The sequence below is a fragment of the Ostreococcus lucimarinus genome, chromosome 3, assembly GCF_000092065.1.
Source record: "Ostreococcus lucimarinus CCE9901 chromosome 3, complete sequence".
Lineage (NCBI taxonomy): Eukaryota > Viridiplantae > Chlorophyta > Mamiellophyceae > Mamiellales > Bathycoccaceae > Ostreococcus > Ostreococcus sp. 'lucimarinus'.
The window spans coordinates 440518-457676 of NC_009357.1; the positions used below are offsets into that span (position 1 = coordinate 440518).

The 17159-nt window shown below is 59.7% G+C and overlaps 11 protein-coding genes across 11 annotated transcripts; 5 read left to right on the top strand and 6 right to left on the bottom strand.

Moving 5' to 3' along the window:
- Positions 1-56: 56 nt before the first annotated feature.
- OSTLU_14611 (predicted protein) lies at positions 57-797 on the bottom strand (the record flags this gene model as incomplete). The annotated part of the gene is made up of 1 exon (XM_001416913.1): positions 57-797. The coding sequence occupies one exon, from the start codon at positions 795-797 to the stop codon at positions 57-59; it is 741 nt and encodes a 246-aa protein (XP_001416950.1).
- A 125-nt stretch (positions 798-922) lies between these two features.
- On the top strand, positions 923-1804 carry OSTLU_92442 (predicted protein; the record flags this gene model as incomplete). Its single annotated transcript, XM_001416626.1, has 1 exon — positions 923-1804. The coding sequence occupies one exon, from the start codon at positions 923-925 to the stop codon at positions 1802-1804; it is 882 nt and encodes a 293-aa protein (XP_001416663.1).
- Positions 1805-2111: 307 nt separating this feature from the next.
- OSTLU_33926 (CDF family transporter: cation efflux) lies at positions 2112-3248 on the top strand (the record flags this gene model as incomplete). The annotated part of the gene is made up of 1 exon (XM_001416627.1): positions 2112-3248. One exon carries the CDS (start codon positions 2112-2114, stop codon positions 3246-3248), a length of 1137 nt encoding a protein of 378 aa, XP_001416664.1.
- A 7-nt stretch (positions 3249-3255) lies between these two features.
- Positions 3256-4863, bottom strand: OSTLU_30605 (predicted protein). Its single transcript, XM_001416914.1, has one exon. The coding sequence runs from the start codon at positions 4413-4415 to the stop codon at positions 3288-3290; it is 1128 nt and encodes a 375-aa protein (XP_001416951.1). The 5' UTR covers positions 4416-4863; the 3' UTR covers positions 3256-3287.
- A 620-nt stretch (positions 4864-5483) lies between these two features.
- OSTLU_9818 (predicted protein) lies at positions 5484-5699 on the bottom strand (the record flags this gene model as incomplete). The annotated part of the gene is made up of 1 exon (XM_001416915.1): positions 5484-5699. A coding segment is annotated over one exon (216 nt), but the record flags the coding sequence as incomplete, so codon positions are not given.
- Positions 5700-6542: 843 nt separating this feature from the next.
- On the bottom strand, positions 6543-7922 carry OSTLU_30607 (predicted protein; the record flags this gene model as incomplete). The annotated part of the gene is made up of 1 exon (XM_001416916.1): positions 6543-7922. One exon carries the CDS (start codon positions 7920-7922, stop codon positions 6543-6545), a length of 1380 nt encoding a protein of 459 aa, XP_001416953.1.
- A 705-nt stretch (positions 7923-8627) lies between these two features.
- On the top strand, positions 8628-9498 carry OSTLU_7099 (predicted protein; the record flags this gene model as incomplete). The annotated part of the gene is made up of 2 exons (XM_001416628.1): positions 8628-8753; positions 8917-9498. Coding segments are annotated over 2 exons (708 nt in total), but the record flags the coding sequence as incomplete, so codon positions are not given.
- A 395-nt stretch (positions 9499-9893) lies between these two features.
- Positions 9894-10397, top strand: OSTLU_30609 (predicted protein; the record flags this gene model as incomplete). The annotated part of the gene is made up of 1 exon (XM_001416629.1): positions 9894-10397. One exon carries the CDS (start codon positions 9894-9896, stop codon positions 10395-10397), a length of 504 nt encoding a protein of 167 aa, XP_001416666.1.
- Positions 10398-10611: 214 nt separating this feature from the next.
- Positions 10612-12972, bottom strand: OSTLU_33783 (predicted protein; the record flags this gene model as incomplete). The annotated part of the gene is made up of 1 exon (XM_001416917.1): positions 10612-12972. The coding sequence occupies one exon, from the start codon at positions 12970-12972 to the stop codon at positions 10612-10614; it is 2361 nt and encodes a 786-aa protein (XP_001416954.1).
- Positions 12973-13052: 80 nt separating this feature from the next.
- OSTLU_14618 (predicted protein) lies at positions 13053-15023 on the top strand (the record flags this gene model as incomplete). Its single annotated transcript, XM_001416630.1, has 1 exon — positions 13053-15023. One exon carries the CDS (start codon positions 13053-13055, stop codon positions 15021-15023), a length of 1971 nt encoding a protein of 656 aa, XP_001416667.1.
- A 5-nt stretch (positions 15024-15028) lies between these two features.
- On the bottom strand, positions 15029-16698 carry OSTLU_30612 (predicted protein). Its single transcript, XM_001416918.1, has one exon. The coding sequence runs from the start codon at positions 16599-16601 to the stop codon at positions 15180-15182; it is 1422 nt and encodes a 473-aa protein (XP_001416955.1). The 5' UTR covers positions 16602-16698; the 3' UTR covers positions 15029-15179.
- Between the last annotated feature and the right edge of the window lie 461 nt (positions 16699-17159).

Below are 17159 nucleotides of genomic sequence, written 5' to 3' on the forward strand. Positions count from 1 at the left end.
GGACGCTATGGTTCTACTTGTTTTTCTTTTTTCGTAAAGCATCGGCCGCTATGGTTCTAGTTGTTTTTCTTTTTTCGTAAAGCATCGGCGCGCAGGTAACGCGCCTCGCGTCGCACGCGATCGAGAAGTATGTCCAACCGAGCGAGCTGCCGCTTTTCGTTCGCGATTGATTGGTTCACCCGTTCGCGAGCGTTCGTGAGGTCTGAAATCGACTCTTTGCTGCATTCCTGCATCTCCATCAGGTCTCTCTCGAGCAATCGAACGAAATCCGCGTCGAGCGACGACGGTATCGCCGCCGCGGAGTCCTCGACCTCCGCCGCCGCCGCGCTCGCGGGGGCCTCCGCCGCCGTCTCCGCCGCCGTCTCCGCCGCCGTCTCCGCCGCCGCCTCCTCGACCGCCTCCTCGACCGCCGGCTTCTCCGCCGATTTCTTCTCCGCCGATTTCGCCTTCATCGCTCGCTCCGCCTTCACGCGCTCCATGATCAGCGCCACCTCCGAGTCGATCTTTTCCTTCTCGCGCGCCCGCTCCGCGCGCTGCCGCGCCTGCGCCCCCGCCAGCGCCTCCCGAAACGCGTCGTTGAAGTACGGCGAGTCCTCAGCCGCGGCGACTAAATCCTCGATGTCCTCTCCCGCCGCCTCCGCCGCGCGCGGTCGCCCGTCGTCGTCGTCCCGCGCGTCGAAGACGCCGTCGAAGAGGTCCCCCGCGCGTCGCCGCGGCGTCCTCGCGCGCGCGCGCGCGCGCCTCGCGCCCGGCGCGCGCGCGACCGCGACGCGCGGCGCGCGCGACGTCGCCCGCATGTCCTCGCCGCGCCGCGCGCGCGGTGTCGGCGCGCGCGCGAGTGAAGGCGCGACCGGCGGTCGGTCGGACGCGGCGGCGAATGTTCCGCACACCGCGACGCGCGCGAGCGACGCGCGCGGCGGCGATGGCGCGACGCGCGCGCGGGACGCGACGCGAGCGATTCGCGCGCGCGTGCGCGGCGCTGGCGCTGGCGACGACGCGCGCGGCGCGCGCGTCGACGCCCGAACGCGACGCGAGCGAGTGTCAGTGCCTGAGCATTCACGACCCGCGGTTCGTGTGCGCGCCGCGCGCGCACGCGGGAGCGCTGCCGACGGAGACGGCGCGACGAGTGCTCGAACAGGCGATAAAACGCGGCGACGCGCACGGCTGGGAGCGGACGAGGCTGAGGCACGCGTACCTGGACGAGACGTACGAGGTGAAGGTGAGCGACTTGCCGGAGACGACGAGAAACGAGGTTCGAAGCGCGTACGAAAAGTACTTCATACCGCTCGCGCGCGAGCAGTGCATGGTGGATGATCACTTTAAGTTTGAGGATGAGGAGTTTTTCGTGGTGAAGTACGACGCGAAGGGAGATTTTAAGAGCGCGGCGACGCACGTCGACGGGAAACACTTGAGCTTCGTGGCGTCGCTAAACAACGTCACGGAATACTCGGGCGGGGGGAATAATTTCGAGGGAATGTCGTTTTCTGTCCCACACGGTGGCGTGCATAAGTTGGACGATCACGTCGTGCCCGCGCAGCCGATCGGGAGCGTCGTCGTGCACGGCTCGCAGCTGGAGCATAGTTCGTTTGACGTCACCTCGGGACAGCGATACGTGCTCGTCGTCGAGGCGCACGTGAATAAGTCGTGTTGCTTTGATTTCACCACATTCATGAACAAATTCGTCACGAGATTGCTCATCGTCATTTTTGCCGTCATCGCCGTCATGGGTGGCGTCGTGGACTACATGCAAAAGAGCATTCAAAAAGCGCGCAACGGCGGCGTCGCGCACGAAAAGGTGTGGTAACTCAGCGTGGGACGGACTCGAGCCATGCGATTCCATAATTAATATTACATAGCTTTTCTTTTTTCGAATCATCGTGCGTAGAATCGACATCGCCTCGCCGCGGCTCGGTGAAAGTCGCGTCTATCCGCGTCGTCTGCGTCTGCGTCTGTTAACGTCACACACGCGCGCGTCTTTAGTCATGGACCCCGATGGGCAACCTAGCGCGGACGCGGGTCCGTCAAAGTCTCCGCGTTCGCCTCGTCCGCGCGGCGCGACGATCGGCGACGACGCGAGCTGGCGTTTGGACGCGCACGAACTCAGTTCGAGAATGGCGCGTACGCCCTCGCAAGCCGACGTCCCGAACGGCGAAAGACCGTCCGTAAGCGCGTCCGCGAACGTTAACGGTACCGCGACGACGCTGCGTCGCCGGTCGGCGCCGCGACACGCCGCGGCGGAGGCGAAACAAGTGGCTGGATACTACAAGAAGCAAAACCAACTCGTCGAGCAGTTTCACGAGTTGGAAAGTTTCCTCGAACGCACGAGTGGAAGAAGCGACGAAGAGTCGCGTGGGAAGACGGAAGCGGAAGAAAACGAGGAAAGAAGAACGCAAATTGCGCTCCAAGTGTCGTTCTATGCGAATATCGTGCTGCTCGGGGTAAAATTGTTCGCCGCTATTAGCAGTGGGTCCCTGAGCATCATCACGAGCGCGTTGGATAGTTTTTTAGATTTGGTGAGCGGTTTGATTTTGTTCATGACGGATAAGACCATTCGAAAGCAAAATAAGTACCTGTATCCGATCGGCAAGAGTCGAATGCAGCCTTTGGGGATCATCGTGTTCAGTTGCATCATGGGCACGCTCGGCTTCCAGGTGCTCATTGAAGGCATTCGGCAGCTCATCGGCGACGAACACACGCATCACCTGGAGCATTTAGTACTCACGATTGGGATCATGTGCGGAGTCATTGTGCTGAAGTTTTTTCTTTTTTTGTTCTGCCGCAACAGCACGTCTAGTTCAGTTCAGACGTACGCGCAAGACCATAGAAATGACGTCGCGACGAACAGCATCGGGTTAGCCGCCGCGCTCGTGGGCGATAGGGTGTACTATTGGGTCGATCCTTTAGGGGCTATTTTGCTCGCAATCTACATCGTCATCAACTGGAGTCAAACGGCTATGGAGAATATACGCTCGATGGTCGGTATGAGCGCCCCTCCAGAGTTTTTAGCGTCGTTGACGTACCTGGCGTGGAACCACCATCCAGACATCGTGCTCATCGACACCATTCGAGCGTACACGTTTGGGCCGAAATACTTTGTCGAAGTCGACATCGTGCTCGAGGAAGATATGCCATTGAGACGCGCGCACGACATAGGAGAGCAATTACAAAACCGCATCGAGCGACTGGAAGACGTCGAGCGAGCTTTCGTTCATCTTGATTTTGAAAGCGAACACGCGCCCGAGCACTAGAAAGGTTGTACACAAATTTCAATTCACATTAAATGTTGATTATACGTGATGATGCGCCTGCGTCATCGGCTGGGGCATGAGGCAGGAATGCGTAGTGTAGTCCGCCGTGCGTTTGTTGAACGTCACCACGAACAGCTTGCTCAATTGCTGCATCACGCCTTCCACTGGTGGAGGCAAAAGAACGCTCACGAGTGAATCCTCTGCTTCCAAACTGGTCTGTTCCGAAACTTTCGTGACGTTTTCTCGACCACTCGGCAGTGGAATGGCACCCGAATACTTTTTGCGTTCCATTTTCTCCCTTTGTTCGTTCGTCCAAGCGCTCGTCGTCGCGACAGCACCGGGTTCGGCGTTAGCTTCATCGCTTCCCTTGAATTTGAAAACCTCGGTACACGACACGCGACTGAGAAGGTTGACGTGCTGTGGCATTCCCGCCGCCTTGAACGCGCTGAACCACGGATCGTTGACGTTGGTAGATTTAAGGACATTCACGATTCGGCCATCAGAAGTCTTATCTCCCCACAGCGCGATACCTTCCGCCACGGCTCTGTCCGGTAACGAAAACGTCCGCTCGTCGTCGTTTCTCATGATTTCCTCTCGCAGGGAAGTCACATTGACGCCAATCTTCGTCAAAGGATCCTCCGGTGCCGCTGTGATGGCTAATAATCGACGACTGCTTGACGAGAATTGAGTCCCCGCCGAATTCGAGCGCGGCGCCGCGAGTCCCACCACGGATAGGGCACCCAACGCCAACGCCGTCACTGACGCGGCGACCGTTTTCTTCCGCCGCTTCGGCGCCGGTTTCTTCAAATCTAACTGCGGTGATGGCGGAGTTTCAATGATTGGAGCGTCTAACGGCGGTAACGGCAACTTGGGCGTCATCGTCGGGTACGGCGCCGGCACCATGACGGTCGGCAACGCCACCCCCGTGGCGGCTTGCAGATTCATCCTCAGCGCGTGATTCTCATTCGTCAAGTGCATCACCATCCCTTGCAACGCCCCGTTTTGTTTTTCCAGCGCACTCGCGCGCTTTTCTAAATCCCTGACGTACTCCCGTTTCCGCGCTCGCATGTTCTTCGCGCTCTCGCGATTGCGTCGCAATCGCTCCAATCGCTCCGCCTCCGTCTCCGTCGCGTTCCCGTCCACCTTCCCCGCGCTCCTCGCCGACATCGACGACGTCCCACCGTCGTCCGACGACGTCCCTCCGCCCTTCCTTCCGCTCCCGCACTCGCTCTCCGCGCGTCCGCTCGCGTCCTCGTTCGTCGTCGTCGTCGCCCATCCCTCGCCGTCGTCGTCCGGCAGCCAATCGTCCAACATCGACTCCAGCGCCCCGAGTTCGTACGGAAACCCCTCCAGCACCCCGTCGTCGCGCGCGCCGTCGAATTCCAACCACTCGCTCGCGTCCGCGCGCGCTCGCGCCGTCGCGTCCGTCGTCGTCGTCGTCGGCACCGTCGCGTCGTCGCGCCGCGGTCGCCGCGCGATCGTCGCGTCGCGCTCGGGCGTGCGCGGCGGCGACGTCGACGACGCGCGGCGCGCGACGTCGACGCCGTCGGACGGTTTCATCGTCGGCGTCCGGGCGCGGCGCGCGTCGCGATCGCGATCGCGCGGCGTCGCGAGATGACGTCAAGATGAATCTTCGATCGCCGTCTCGGGGCGTCTCGGAAATCTCGGACGGATCGACGGCGATCCGATGGTCCGATTGTCCGATCGGACGCGCGAGGGCGAGGGAGACGCGAAGGCGAAGGCGAAGGCGAGACGAAGGTAAAGCGTGAAACGATGCGATGAAAAGAGACGAACGAATCATGGATGGTCGAAGATGTCGCGCTCGGGGGAGGCGGCGATGCTGGCGAAGACGGGGAGACGACGGAGGTCGTCGTCGTCGTCGTCGTCGTCGGAGACGTCGTCGGAGGCGCGCGCGGAGACGCGCGCGGCGGAAGGATCGGTGGTGGTGGTGAGGGAGACGGGTTTGACGTCGGTGGTGCGCTCGGGGACGGCGCCGGGGACGGCGCGCGCGGTCGAACGGTCGTCGGTGGTGGTGAGAGTGGCGTCGTCGACGAGGGCGGAATCGTCGCGGAACGCGGCTCGACGCGCGGGACGCGGATCGAGCGGCGCGGGGGTGCCTAAGAATGCGTCTCCCCAGTCCGTGACGCCCGTCGATGCGCCGGATATGAGCGCCGATAGCGCCGTGCGGTGTTGCGTGGCCATCTCACCGGTAGACGCGACGTCATTCGGTCTGTAATGGATGAATCGACATCGAGAACCGTACGGGCAATTGCCCTGCGCGGCAAACGTCCTGCACACCTCCGTCTTGTACTTTGGGTGACGTAGCACCGGACGAAGCTCATCGCGACCGTGTGCGAATTGACATTTGGCGCCATAACGACACGACCCACTCTCCTCCCAGCTGCGACAGAGCTCCGTCTTGTACAACGAGTGCTGTTGCTTGGGCGATCCCGGACTCGCGCCGCCGCCGTACGCCGGACTCGCGCTCAGAGACCTCGCGCCGTCATCCCGCGAGTTTCCGCCTTGATCGCCGTACCCACCGTACGCGGGGGAGCGCGGTGACGTGAGACTGACTCCGAAACTCGATGCCGGCGACGTCGGGCTGAGATTGAGTTGAAACATCCCTTGCGCCAGGTGCGCGTCGTTCGCCTGATGCGAAGACCGAGAGTACGCGCTCGCGCTCGATCCCGTGAGATCGCTTCCATACGGCGTTTGGTGCATCGCGCGCTGCGGTGACTGCGATACCGAATGTACACCATATCGAGACAGTATGGGCGACTGCGGTAACACCGTCGCGGTCGGGATGTCATCGTACGCGCTCGTCGGCGTCCTCGGGGGCGTTCTCGGCGGGCTCGCGCGCTCCGCGTCCGCGTACGTCGAGATCAACGCGCTCGAGAAATGCTCGGAAAGCTCCCGCGCGCGCTCGAGGGGGTCGAACAGCGCGCTCAAGTCGTCATCCTCGGCGTGCTCCGCGCCCGAGCGCCGCATATCGAAAGATAAAGTTTTTGGGACGGTGCTCGCGCGGAACCTCGGCGCGCGCGCGCGACAGACGGAGAAGGCTTAAGCGTCGACCGACACGTCCGCGCGCGCGTGTGCGCGGGTAAAATATACCGAGAATAAATCTTCGATAAGATTCGCGCGTTGGTCGCGGCGCGTTGGACGCGCGCGCTTGTGTTCACACGACAAATTTTCGTGGGCACTCAGAACCAACATTGTTAGCTTACGAGACGAGAACACGAGAACGACGACGCATCGCGTGTGTAGCGCCGTCGGTTGCGCTGTTATTGAATAGAGCTAGACGTATTTCAAGTACGTATCGAGGTGCACGCCGAGGTTTTGTGCGAGTCTTTCGGCTAAATCACGAGAGATGTTGCATTGGTACAGCCCACCCTCCATCGCGCTCCCGCGGTTGATGGAGAGCATTCCGAGCTGCGTCATGCTCGAGATTTGCATAAAGACGTCGGCGCTGAGGAGCTCCTCCTCAAGATCTGCGACTTCAGCGCCGTGTTCATCGCATGCTGAGCGTGTGATAAAGTGAAACCACGCGATAAGACGTTCGAGCTTGAAGACACGTCGTTTATCCACGGCGGCTTCAGCGGCGGCGGCTCGTTCTCGATCTTGCGCGTTTCGATCCTTGCGCTTGGCCCTTGCCACGTGCCCTTCTATTTGACCGCCAAACATGCGCTTGTCCACCTCATCAGAGTTGTGCGAGCACAGAAATGCTGCGACTAATAAGAATTTCGTCAGACGCGGGATCTCGAAATCCAAACGTCCACCCGCGCCGCTTCCCGTGGCGTCGCGCCGCACCGGCCATTCGCCGCGACCGAGAGCCAACGCCGCCGGGCTCAGCGGCACGGTTAATCCCGTGTGCACGTTCGGTTGCTCCCGCTTCGGCGCCGACGACGAACCTCCGTCTCTCGCATTAGCGCACTCATCTCCTTTCGTCGATCCTTTCTTCGAGTTCAACGCCGCGTACAGCGCTCGAGGTTCGGGAAGCGGATCGCCCCGCGCGCGCGCTTCCTCGTACGGCTTGACGTACTGCGCCCACAATGGCGCCACAGTGGCGCGCAGCTCGTGTAAATTCCTACACGTCGCCGTGAACGTGTTCAGCATAACACCTAAGAACCCATTGTACAGCATCTCGTCCGCATCCGACGGGCGTTCCTTTAACAAGATGTACCGCAGCTCCTCTCGAGAGTACGCCGGAAAGTAAACGCCCTCGTACGGCGTCGTCCCCGACGCCGAACAAAACGTATCCCAACCCTGTTCACCGATGAAAATCACGATCACCTTCCGACAACTCAACTCCGCGAGTCGCAAAAACGCATTCAACACCGGTTCACCTCGCCACTGTAACATTCTCTGCGCCTCGTCGACGACGACGTAACACGCCCGCGCGCCCGGACTCGCCGGCAAGTGCGCGCGTAAAATCTCCACTAAATCACTAAACCTATCGCACTTCAGCGCCTTTTTCACCTGCTCTGCGCTCGCACGTCTCAAACTCTCGCTCGACCGCACCAAATACGGCGTCAGCTCCTCCACCACCGCCTCGTACAACAGCTTCGGCGCGTGCTCCGTGGCGCACGACGCGTACGCCCACGGCCGTCCGCTCCTCCCGACGACGTCCCGCACGATCGACGTCTTCCCCGTCACCGGCGGTCCGTGGACGTACATCGCCGGATGATCGTCCCTCGCGCCTCCCAGCGCGCGCACCAGGCCCTCGATCGACGCCTTCCGTCCTCCCCAGCGCGCGCACGCGTCGCGGATGAATCCTTCCTCGTCCCGTTCGATCGCATCGCGCGACGCGCGCGCGTCGTCGTCGTCGCTCGCGTCGCCCATCGCGACGTCATCGACGCGCATCGACGCCCGCGCGTCGCTCGCCGCGCGCGGTCGCGCGTCGCGCGCCGTCGTCGTCTCTCGCGCCGCGCGCGCGCGCGGCTGTCGACGCGCGTTCGAACGCGCGACGGCCGACGCGCGACGCGCGCGCACGTGGGGTTCGCGCGAGCTCCGATGCGTGCGCGTCAACCAACCGAATGTCCGAAATAAATACAGATTCAAAACAGCACGCGGACTGTTTGCGCGTGCGATGCACACGCGTCCGTGTTTCTTCGCGGCGCGCCCCCGAGACGCGACGCGCGCGCGGGCGCGCCGCGCCGTCGCCCTCTTTCGACGACGCGCGCGCGCGACCATGAAGGTGCGTCCATCGACGGGCGACGCGGGATGACGATGGGGATGATTACGGCGCGCGACGACGGACGGCGCGCGACGACGGACGCGCGACGACGCGCGCGGACGCGACGGCGGACGCGAACGACGCGGGTTTGCGCGACGCGACGATCGGGGACTGACGACGACGACGACGACGACGCGCGTGATCCACAGCTCAACATCGCGAACCCGCAGACCGGGGCGCAGAAGAAGATCGAGATCGTCGATGAGAACAAGCTCCGATGCTTCTACGATAAGCGCATCTCCGCGGAGGTGGAGGGCGATGAACTCGGTGATGTGCGTGTTAGGGCTTTGCGATGCGACGCGACGCGATGAAGCCGAGGACGCGAACGATGCGCGCGCGCGGACGCGACGGTGGTGCGCGTGGATGATTGATGAAGATAATGATGATCGTGAATTCGTACTGACCGCGCGTGTGATGCGCTCGTTTCGTCGATAGGAATGGAAAGGCTACATCTTTAAGATCATGGGTGGCAACGACAAGCAAGGGTTTGGGATGAAGCAAGGCGTGTTGACGAACCAACGCGTGTTCTTGCTCATGTCTCAGGGCACGAGTGGTTTCCGTGGGAACGGTCGCCGTAAGGGTGAGCGCCGTCGTAAGGCGTGCCGTGGTTGCATCGTCTCCCAAGACATCGCTGTTTTGAACTTGCTCATCGTCAAGCAAGGCGACGCCGAGGTTCCGGGTTTGACGGATACCGAAGTCGCGCGCTTGCGTGGTCCGAAGCGTGCGAGCAAGATTCGCAAGCTCTTCGCGTTAACGAAGGAAGACGACGTTCGTCAGTACGTGAACACGTACCGCCGTGAGTTTGAATCCGCGACTGGCAAGAAGAAGTCCAAGGCGCCGAAGATTCAACGTCTCGTCACCCCGCTCGTCATCAAGCGCAAGCACGCGCGCGCGGCGGCGAAGAAAGTTAAGCAAGCCAAGTCCAAGGCGGAAGCCGCGGAATACCACAAGGTCCTTGCCCTCCGCATCCGAGAACAACGCGAGCGCAGAAGCGAATCCCTCGCCAAGCGCCGTGCGTCCTCCGTCGCGAAGAAGGCGTAGGCTGAGGCAAAGATTTCTACTAGTGAAATGGATGGGATTTGGTGATTTAGTGTACTCAGAGACGGAGATTGATCGCGACGCCGGTGACGCATCGCGAAACAAAGCTTAGCAGCTTACTATTCTTCGCACGCGACTTGTAATCGATGCGACGAAAATTCAAAAACACGCCGACGCGCATCAAACGCCCCCTCCGGAAAGTGGAATTCATTTTGAAACCAACCGTCGGCATCACACATCGCCGCGCGATGGATTCGCTCGCCTCGCGCGCTGTCGCGTCGACGACCGTGTTAAAGACCGGTCCACGATCGATGCGCTCGCCGCGTCTGTCGATGCGACGCGCGGGTTCGTCGCGCGACAAAGTGTTAACTCGAATGGGACACGGCGACTCGTCGATGAGCGAAGACGAAGACGATTACGCGAGCGACATCAATCGCACGCCGTACTACACCCAAACCGAGCGCAAGTTTTTAGACATGATCACGATTCAGGCCTTGAAGAACTTGCTGCACTTTTTGCAGGAGACGAACGGCGAGATGCACATGTATTTGCACAACCACATCACCGAAAATCCGTTTGAGCTCAGCGAGACGAGGTCGATGGAGGATTGGTTGACAGATCTCGCGGCGAAACCGTTGACGCGGGTGAACGATCCGCGGCGTTCATCCGTGCCCGGGCCGGCGATGGACGAGGAGGCGTTGAGAAAGGGGCGAGAGATATCGCCGAGAGATTTAGTTGAGAGGATATTACAAGCGCGCTCAAACGTCGCGGAAGAACTAACCAGAGAGCTGAGCGCGCCTCGTCTGGCGGTGAAAAACAATAAAATATTTACCGCGGCGTTGGCGTCGACGTTTCGATTGAGTGATGACGACGTTTGATGACGACGTTTAGTTTAGGAAAACATCCGCGCGCGCAAAGTAGCCACGCGCGCGGGGATTTAAATTAATGTGACCTGTCGCGTTCCAACAGCGCATCGTTCGCGCGTCGTCGATTCGTCCGCGCGCGCGTCGACGCGCTGTCGCTCGTCTCGTTTCAGTATAGTACATCTAAAAGTTTCAAGTTTCTAGTCGACAAAACGTCGATGAAAAAAGTCTACGCGAGATAAACGTACATTTTTCGATCGCTCGGATCCCTCTCGATGTATTCACGCTCAATCAAGGTCTCGATGTGTTTTTTGATATCCGCGGGTGTGGGCATGAAACGGTTCCTGACTTGAGCCGTGACTTCCATGACGATGCTGTTGTGATCGAGCCGCTTCTTCGCCTTCATCACGCGCACAATGGTGGCCTCGATCTGCGGCTTACGATCGTCTACGATTTTGCTTTTCGTCAACGATCTTTCGTGATCGTTCTCTCGCTTGGCAGAAATGGACAAGATTTTGACCTTGGTCGTCTTAGATGAGAAGTCTCGATTGACTTGAAACGAGTCTCCCAAGCTCACATCTTTCCCAGCGGGCAACTTTGTGAGAATATTTTTCCCCTTGACGCACGAAAGCGCTTGCAAGCAACCCTTGAGCTCGTCGCCTATCATTCCAGTAAGATCCGAAATATCTTTTGTGGTCAAAGTCTCGTGCGTGTTGAAAAGCATGAGGACACACATGTGCAGCGTCGACGCAGAAATTTCATATTCACCGCTCGCAAACCTAGCCTTAATGTCGGCCCGGCCCATGTTCGCCTGCCAAGTGAGCTTTCGACCGGCGTGACGCGAGAGGTAGAAATTTTCAAAAACCTTGCACGTCCTCTCGCATTCATGGGGTAAGTTGATCGGAGTTTTATGCACCTTCAAGGGCCAGGCTCCGGTGGTCAACACCGAGACATTTACTTCCATCGATCCCGAGCCTCTTGAGTAAACACCTTCAAACTCCCTCGTCAAGTCACCCGAAGTGAGCATGTCGTTGAACATGCCCTCCATTCTACTCGTGAATGTAAATCCACAATCGTCCTTGAGTTTACCGATGAACGCGAGCTCGTTATCGTCGCTTGCGGAGCGCTTGTTTAGCAACCTCTTCGACAAGTGTTGGCGATAATAATTCTCAAACACATCCTTCTCGTGAAATAGGTGGAAGAGCCCCATCGATCGGTTCAGGATGATCTCCAGTTCGCTCTGACTCGCGTCTTTTGACGATTTCCTCAACATGTGATCCAAATAAAGCGACAAATACTCGGGTGATCTAGGATTCAAGTTTGCGACGAGTTGATACGCCTGATTGCACTGCGACTCGATGAGGCGATTATTTGCAAACGCCTCGATCAAGATTGTGTCATACTTCTCCTTGAATTTGAAAAGCTCTTCGACAAACTGTGTCGGATTCTTTTCATTTTCTAAATCATTCACGATCGACTTGCCGATTTCCTTAAGATGATTGAACATCACGTCTGGAATACCCTCGAGATCGTCCATCGTCGAAAACAGCGAGTACATGCGACGCAAGTTTTCGATCTGGTTCGCTCGAAGCATGTGCACCATGCCACTCGTAGCGTTATGCAATAGTGATTGTGACATCTCCTTCAATAACTGGTTGCGCGCTTGCTCAAGTAAAAGGCCTGTTGTTCGAGGAGCCATGTAAGCTTCACTTCGGTCCTTCTCTTGCGCCAGTCTCGCCTCCGCCATCCTCAAGAACGTCGGGCAGTCGTCGATATCGATTCGTTTCTGCGCCACCGCCTTGTAGTAAGATCTTGTCTCATCGAGCATTTTAACTTCGAACTCATCTACGTAAACAGATTCGTGCAAAGTGAGTAACATGGACGTCACCTTTTGCAACGCGTCCCTATCCACGCTCTCGCCGTCGCGCTCGCGGCGGATCAAATCTAACATGCACGAGTGCATCCGTCGTCTAATGCGTGGATTATTTACCACACACTCCCTCCAAAGCGTTATTACGAGATCCCCCACGGGTTCTAAGTTCGCGTTCCCGCTCCGCTTCAAGTGCACGCGATCGAGATAGATGAAGACGTCGGTCAGCATTTGCGCGCTCTTTCTGTGCCGCGCAAATCGCGTCTCCAAATCCTTCAAAAATTCAACATCCCCCACCACGTCCGCGATCTTACTCGCCACGTGCAAGCACAAATGATCTGTTACCGCGTCGCTTATGGTGTTATACAGCGCATCACCCTGTTTCCGAAGCACCAACGCGTACGCCTTACCGTACAGCTCCTCGTACGACAACCCTTCGCTGCTCAGGTTCAACAGCTCCGTCGTCGCCGTTCGAAGCGTTCGAAGCGTCGTCTCCACGAACGACGGATCGGCGTCCACGCGATGTCTGAACGGTTCCAACGCCGTCGTCGTCGCCGTCGTCGCCGCGCGCGAGCGCGCGCGCGACGCCTGTCCCGACGCGTCGCGTTTCCGTCCCACGACGCCGTCGCGCTCGCGCTCGCGCGCGCGCGCGTCGCTCGCCGCGCGCGCGCGCGCGTCGTCGCCGTCGACCGCGTCGCGCGCGTTCGCCGCGCGCGTCATCGCCGCCGGGCGCGCTGTGCCGATCGTTCGCTGGATTCGAATCGAGCCGAGTCGAATCGCGACAGACGGCGACGCGCTTCATGGGCGCCGACGGCGACGCCGTGCGCGACGCGCTCGCGAACGCGGTCGAAGCGATCGCGCGCGATGTCCCGAACGCGCGCGGCACGGACTTATCCCTCGAGAGCGCGAAGGAGAAGGCGACGCGCGCGCAAAAGCTGCCCGCGCGGGACGCGCTGCTCGCGGTGAAACGGTGCTGGACGACCGCGACGCACGAACCGGGGAATCGACTGCGGGAAAAGGAGCTGGCGGAGGTGATGCGAACGTTTAACGAGGCGTGGTTGAAACAAGGCCTGACGGGGACGCCGTTGGACGATGGGACGTGGTCGTTTAGAGTGGCGCGAGTGAATCGAAACGCGGCGAAGCGATGCCTCACGGCGCTGGGGAACTGGGCGAGGAAGGGAGCGTGGGAACCGTGGACCGGGGAGTGCCGAAAGATGAGGGATGAGGTGATGAAGAAGGAGGACGGGGCGTACGATACGTACGCGCAAGTGCATCGGGGATTGGAAGCGTTGCGAGCGCGCGCGACGACGGGCGTGAGAAATTTGGTAAACGATGGCGAGAGCGAGGTGACGTACGAACATGCGCTGGAGTTTGATAAAGAATTACAGAAATGGATCGAAACGTGCTGGCTTGAGAACGGACTGCCGCCGTTGGACGAATTGCCGAAGTCGAACGAGGTGTTTTACGCGAGCGGAATGGTACACACAGAGATGCCTCTTTCGTCCAAGCGAGCGCCGCCAAGGGATCGTTCGCAACCGATAAGCCCCGCGACGGCGCCGGCGAAGAAGGCAAAAACGATAAAAGATGAGAGATTACAGAGCCCGGTGAGAGCAAATGCGGAATTACCGCGATCGGTGAAAAAGGAACCGAAGGAGCCCGGCGCGGCGGCAGTGCTGCGCTCACCGACGCCGCATTCGCCGACGCCATGCGAAACCGCCAAGCCGCCGGCGCGCGAGACGGAGATGCACGTCATCAGACACTCTGTTGCAGTCACGGTGAAGGTGCGCTGCTACGGACTAGACGCAGACTTGGTCATCATCCCGCCCTTTGGAGTGCCGAGCGGAGTGAAAACAAATGGCGAGATGGCTGCCATGGTATTTCGAGAGACTCAAGCCGCGCAGCAAGCGAATGTGCAACCAGCTGAATCTTCGATGAGATGCACGCATAACGATGGTAAGGCGTGGCGGTGTCCCGGACGTAATCTGGAAGGTACGCCGTTCTGCACGAAGCATCAACCAGCGAAATTTTCCACTTTGGCTCGCGTCAATCCAGTCACGTTTGAAACGGCACAAGGTTTATCGATTACGTACGCCGGTCCTCCATCGGCGTGCGTTATTCGAAGTGTTTCTGGCGTGCCAATCGATGACTCGGATTTGTTGATGCTTAAAGATCCGGAAAAGTTTGAAGCCTTTGCGTGGGACATCGAGCGTCAATTGAAATCTTGTGAAGGGCTCGTTCGACGAGACGGTGCCGGTGGACGATTCCGTGAGAATGCTTTCGTACTCGAACGCGGAGGATTTTGGGTCCCATACACTCAGTATGAAGCTCGATTAACCACGCTTCTCCCAGGCACGCCACCCGGTTCGACCACCACGTCGGAAAGCGTGTTCAACCAATGTATTGAAGACATCGGCGCAATCAACACCGCACGCGTGGCCGAGCAAGCGAACGACGACGAGACTGAGAAAAGCAACGATGATGATGACAAACGAGAGAGCGCGCCGCCTGCAGAGCGTCCGGCTTTCGACGATCCGATGGATACCGACAGTCCGGGACGAGCCAAAGTGCCAGCACCGACTGGCGCTCGAGAAGTGCGTCTGAAACTTGCAGAGCTTCATAGACAACTCCTCAACGTGGATCGAGAAATCGTAGGCATGCGCGATGCTGGCTTCGCGCACGCTAAGAAACGTGATCCACAGAGTCTCGACAATAGCGAAAATAGCGAATATGACGCGTACGAGCAGAGCGTGAATCGCGCGCTTCGCCTTTAGAGGAATAAGCAACTCGTGTAAATGGGATTTTAAAAATAATCGCACAGTTAGCAGCACAAATCCTTTCCTCGTCAATTCGATCGACATCAGAGGTGGATCTAAAGTTCTCTAAAGTGTTCCGCTCTCTTAATCAGTTCGTTCTTCATCCCTCAATGCTTACTTGTACTGAGACATGAATTCGCCGTGGAAGTTGGTGAGCTTGACGGCGACGCCAGCGATATCTTCCTCGCTCGGAAGGAAAGTGGTCCGGAAGTGCCACGTGCCCGGCTTTTGCCCGAACCCAGACCCCGGAACGGTGACGATACCGGTCGCCAACAGTAAGCGGGTGCAGTACTCTGCATCGGCAACCTTGTTCGCGGCGGCGCATTCGTCAAGGAACTTTTGCGGGAACACCAGGTTCGGAAAGCAGTACATCGCGCCATCCGCTGGTTGGCAAGTCACACCCTCCAACGAGTTCAACGCGTTGCTGAGTGTGATGGAACGTCTCTTCAGAGATGCGAGAATGTCATCGCGTTCTTGCGCAAACTGCTTGTACGAAGGGTCGCCTTCCACCGGCGGGTCCATGACCATCGAGGTCACGATTTGGCCCGCCAAGTTGGGGCAGAGAGCGATGGACGCGAGCTTCAGAATCGCATCCAGCACGCCTTGTTCCCACGCACCGATGAGTTCCATGAAACCACCGCGACGACCGCATTCACCGTAGTACCCTTTGCTGATACTCTGGAAGCTCGCCAAGGCGACCCGCTTGTCCAAGCCCGCCTCGAGCACGACTTTGCGCATGCTCTTGAACTTTTTGCCATCGGCGTAGATGTTTTCTTGGTACACTTCGTCGGAGATGATGAGAAGTCCTTCATCGGCGCAGAACTTGGCGATATCGAGCAAGTTGTCATCGCTCAACACGTTACCCGTAGGGTTACCCGGGTTGATGACGACGAGCGCGCGAACGTTTTTCCCTTGCGCTCGCGCCGCGTTCAACTGACTCTTGACGTGTTCGACGTCCATCGACCACCCAGTCTCTTCGTCCAGGTAGTACGGCGTCAGCGTACCGCCATACAGCGTTAACGCCGCCGAGTACAGCGGATACTGCGGGATCGGGCACATGATGGCGTCCTGTTCCCCTCGAATCAAGACGTTCATCAAATAATGGCACCCCGCCGAGGCCCCGTCGATGAGATACACGTCGTCGATGTTCGCCGGAATCCCATCCCTCTTCGTGATCCCTCTCACCACGCGCTCTCGCAAAGATTCCACGCCCTTACTCTCCGAGTACGCTCCCGTCCCGCCCTTAATCTTCCGCTTACACTCCTCCGCGCGTTCGAGGACGTCCGCCGCGAACGCCCCCGCCACCGCCTCGCAGTCGATCGCCGCGAGCACCTGCCTGAAGAACGAGATCGGCCGCTGCCCGAGCGAGTGCGGATTCCCGATGTTGCAGTACACCACCTTATCGAACGGCAGTTTCTCCCCGTCCCGCAGCGCCCGCTCGAGCTGCTGCGCCCGCGCGACGATCGGCCCTCGCACCGCGTACTCCGCGTCGACGACGCGGTGATTGATCGTCCCGACCGTGATCGCGTCGCGCATCGCGTCCCGTCCGCGGCGCGCGCGATCGAAAGAGTTCGCGCGTTCGTCGCCGATCGCTCGCGCGCGCGCGCTCGCGTCGCGCCGAGTCGCGTCGCGGTGCGTCGATCGATCGCTCCGACGCGCGCGCAGGGGGGGTGCGCGCGCGCGTCGACCGACGCGTCGATCGAATCGATCGCGCGGTCGGTCGTCGACCCGCGGTCGAGGGTCGCGCGATCGAGACGATCGACGACGCGAGGGTGACGCGCGTCGCGCGGTGATGTGTGTGGGTAAACAGTGCGAGGGTGGTTTCGGTCGATGCGTTGTGTGGGTAAACAGTGCGGCGTGGGTTTTCGTGGACACGCGCGCGAATGCGCGTCCGTCGTCGTCGACGGCGCCGGCACACGGCGCGCGTCGTGGATGCGCGCGCGATCGACGGCGAGCGATCGCGGGACGGGCGCGACGAGGACGATCGCGCGAGGGCGCGCGCTGCGGCGCGCGCTGGCGCGCGCGGGGGGGGGGGGACGCGAAACGACCGCGGCGGGACGGCGCGACGGACGCGACGGCGTCGCGGGCGACGGG

Excerpts from the sequence above, each read along its gene's own strand:
- OSTLU_30605 (XM_001416914.1), bottom strand. The coding sequence starts at position 4,415 with ATGTCGGCGAGGAGCGCGGGGAAGGTGGACGGGAACGCGACGGAGACG.
- OSTLU_30612 (XM_001416918.1), bottom strand. The coding sequence starts at position 16,601 with ATGCGCGACGCGATCACGGTCGGGACGATCAATCACCGCGTCGTCGAC.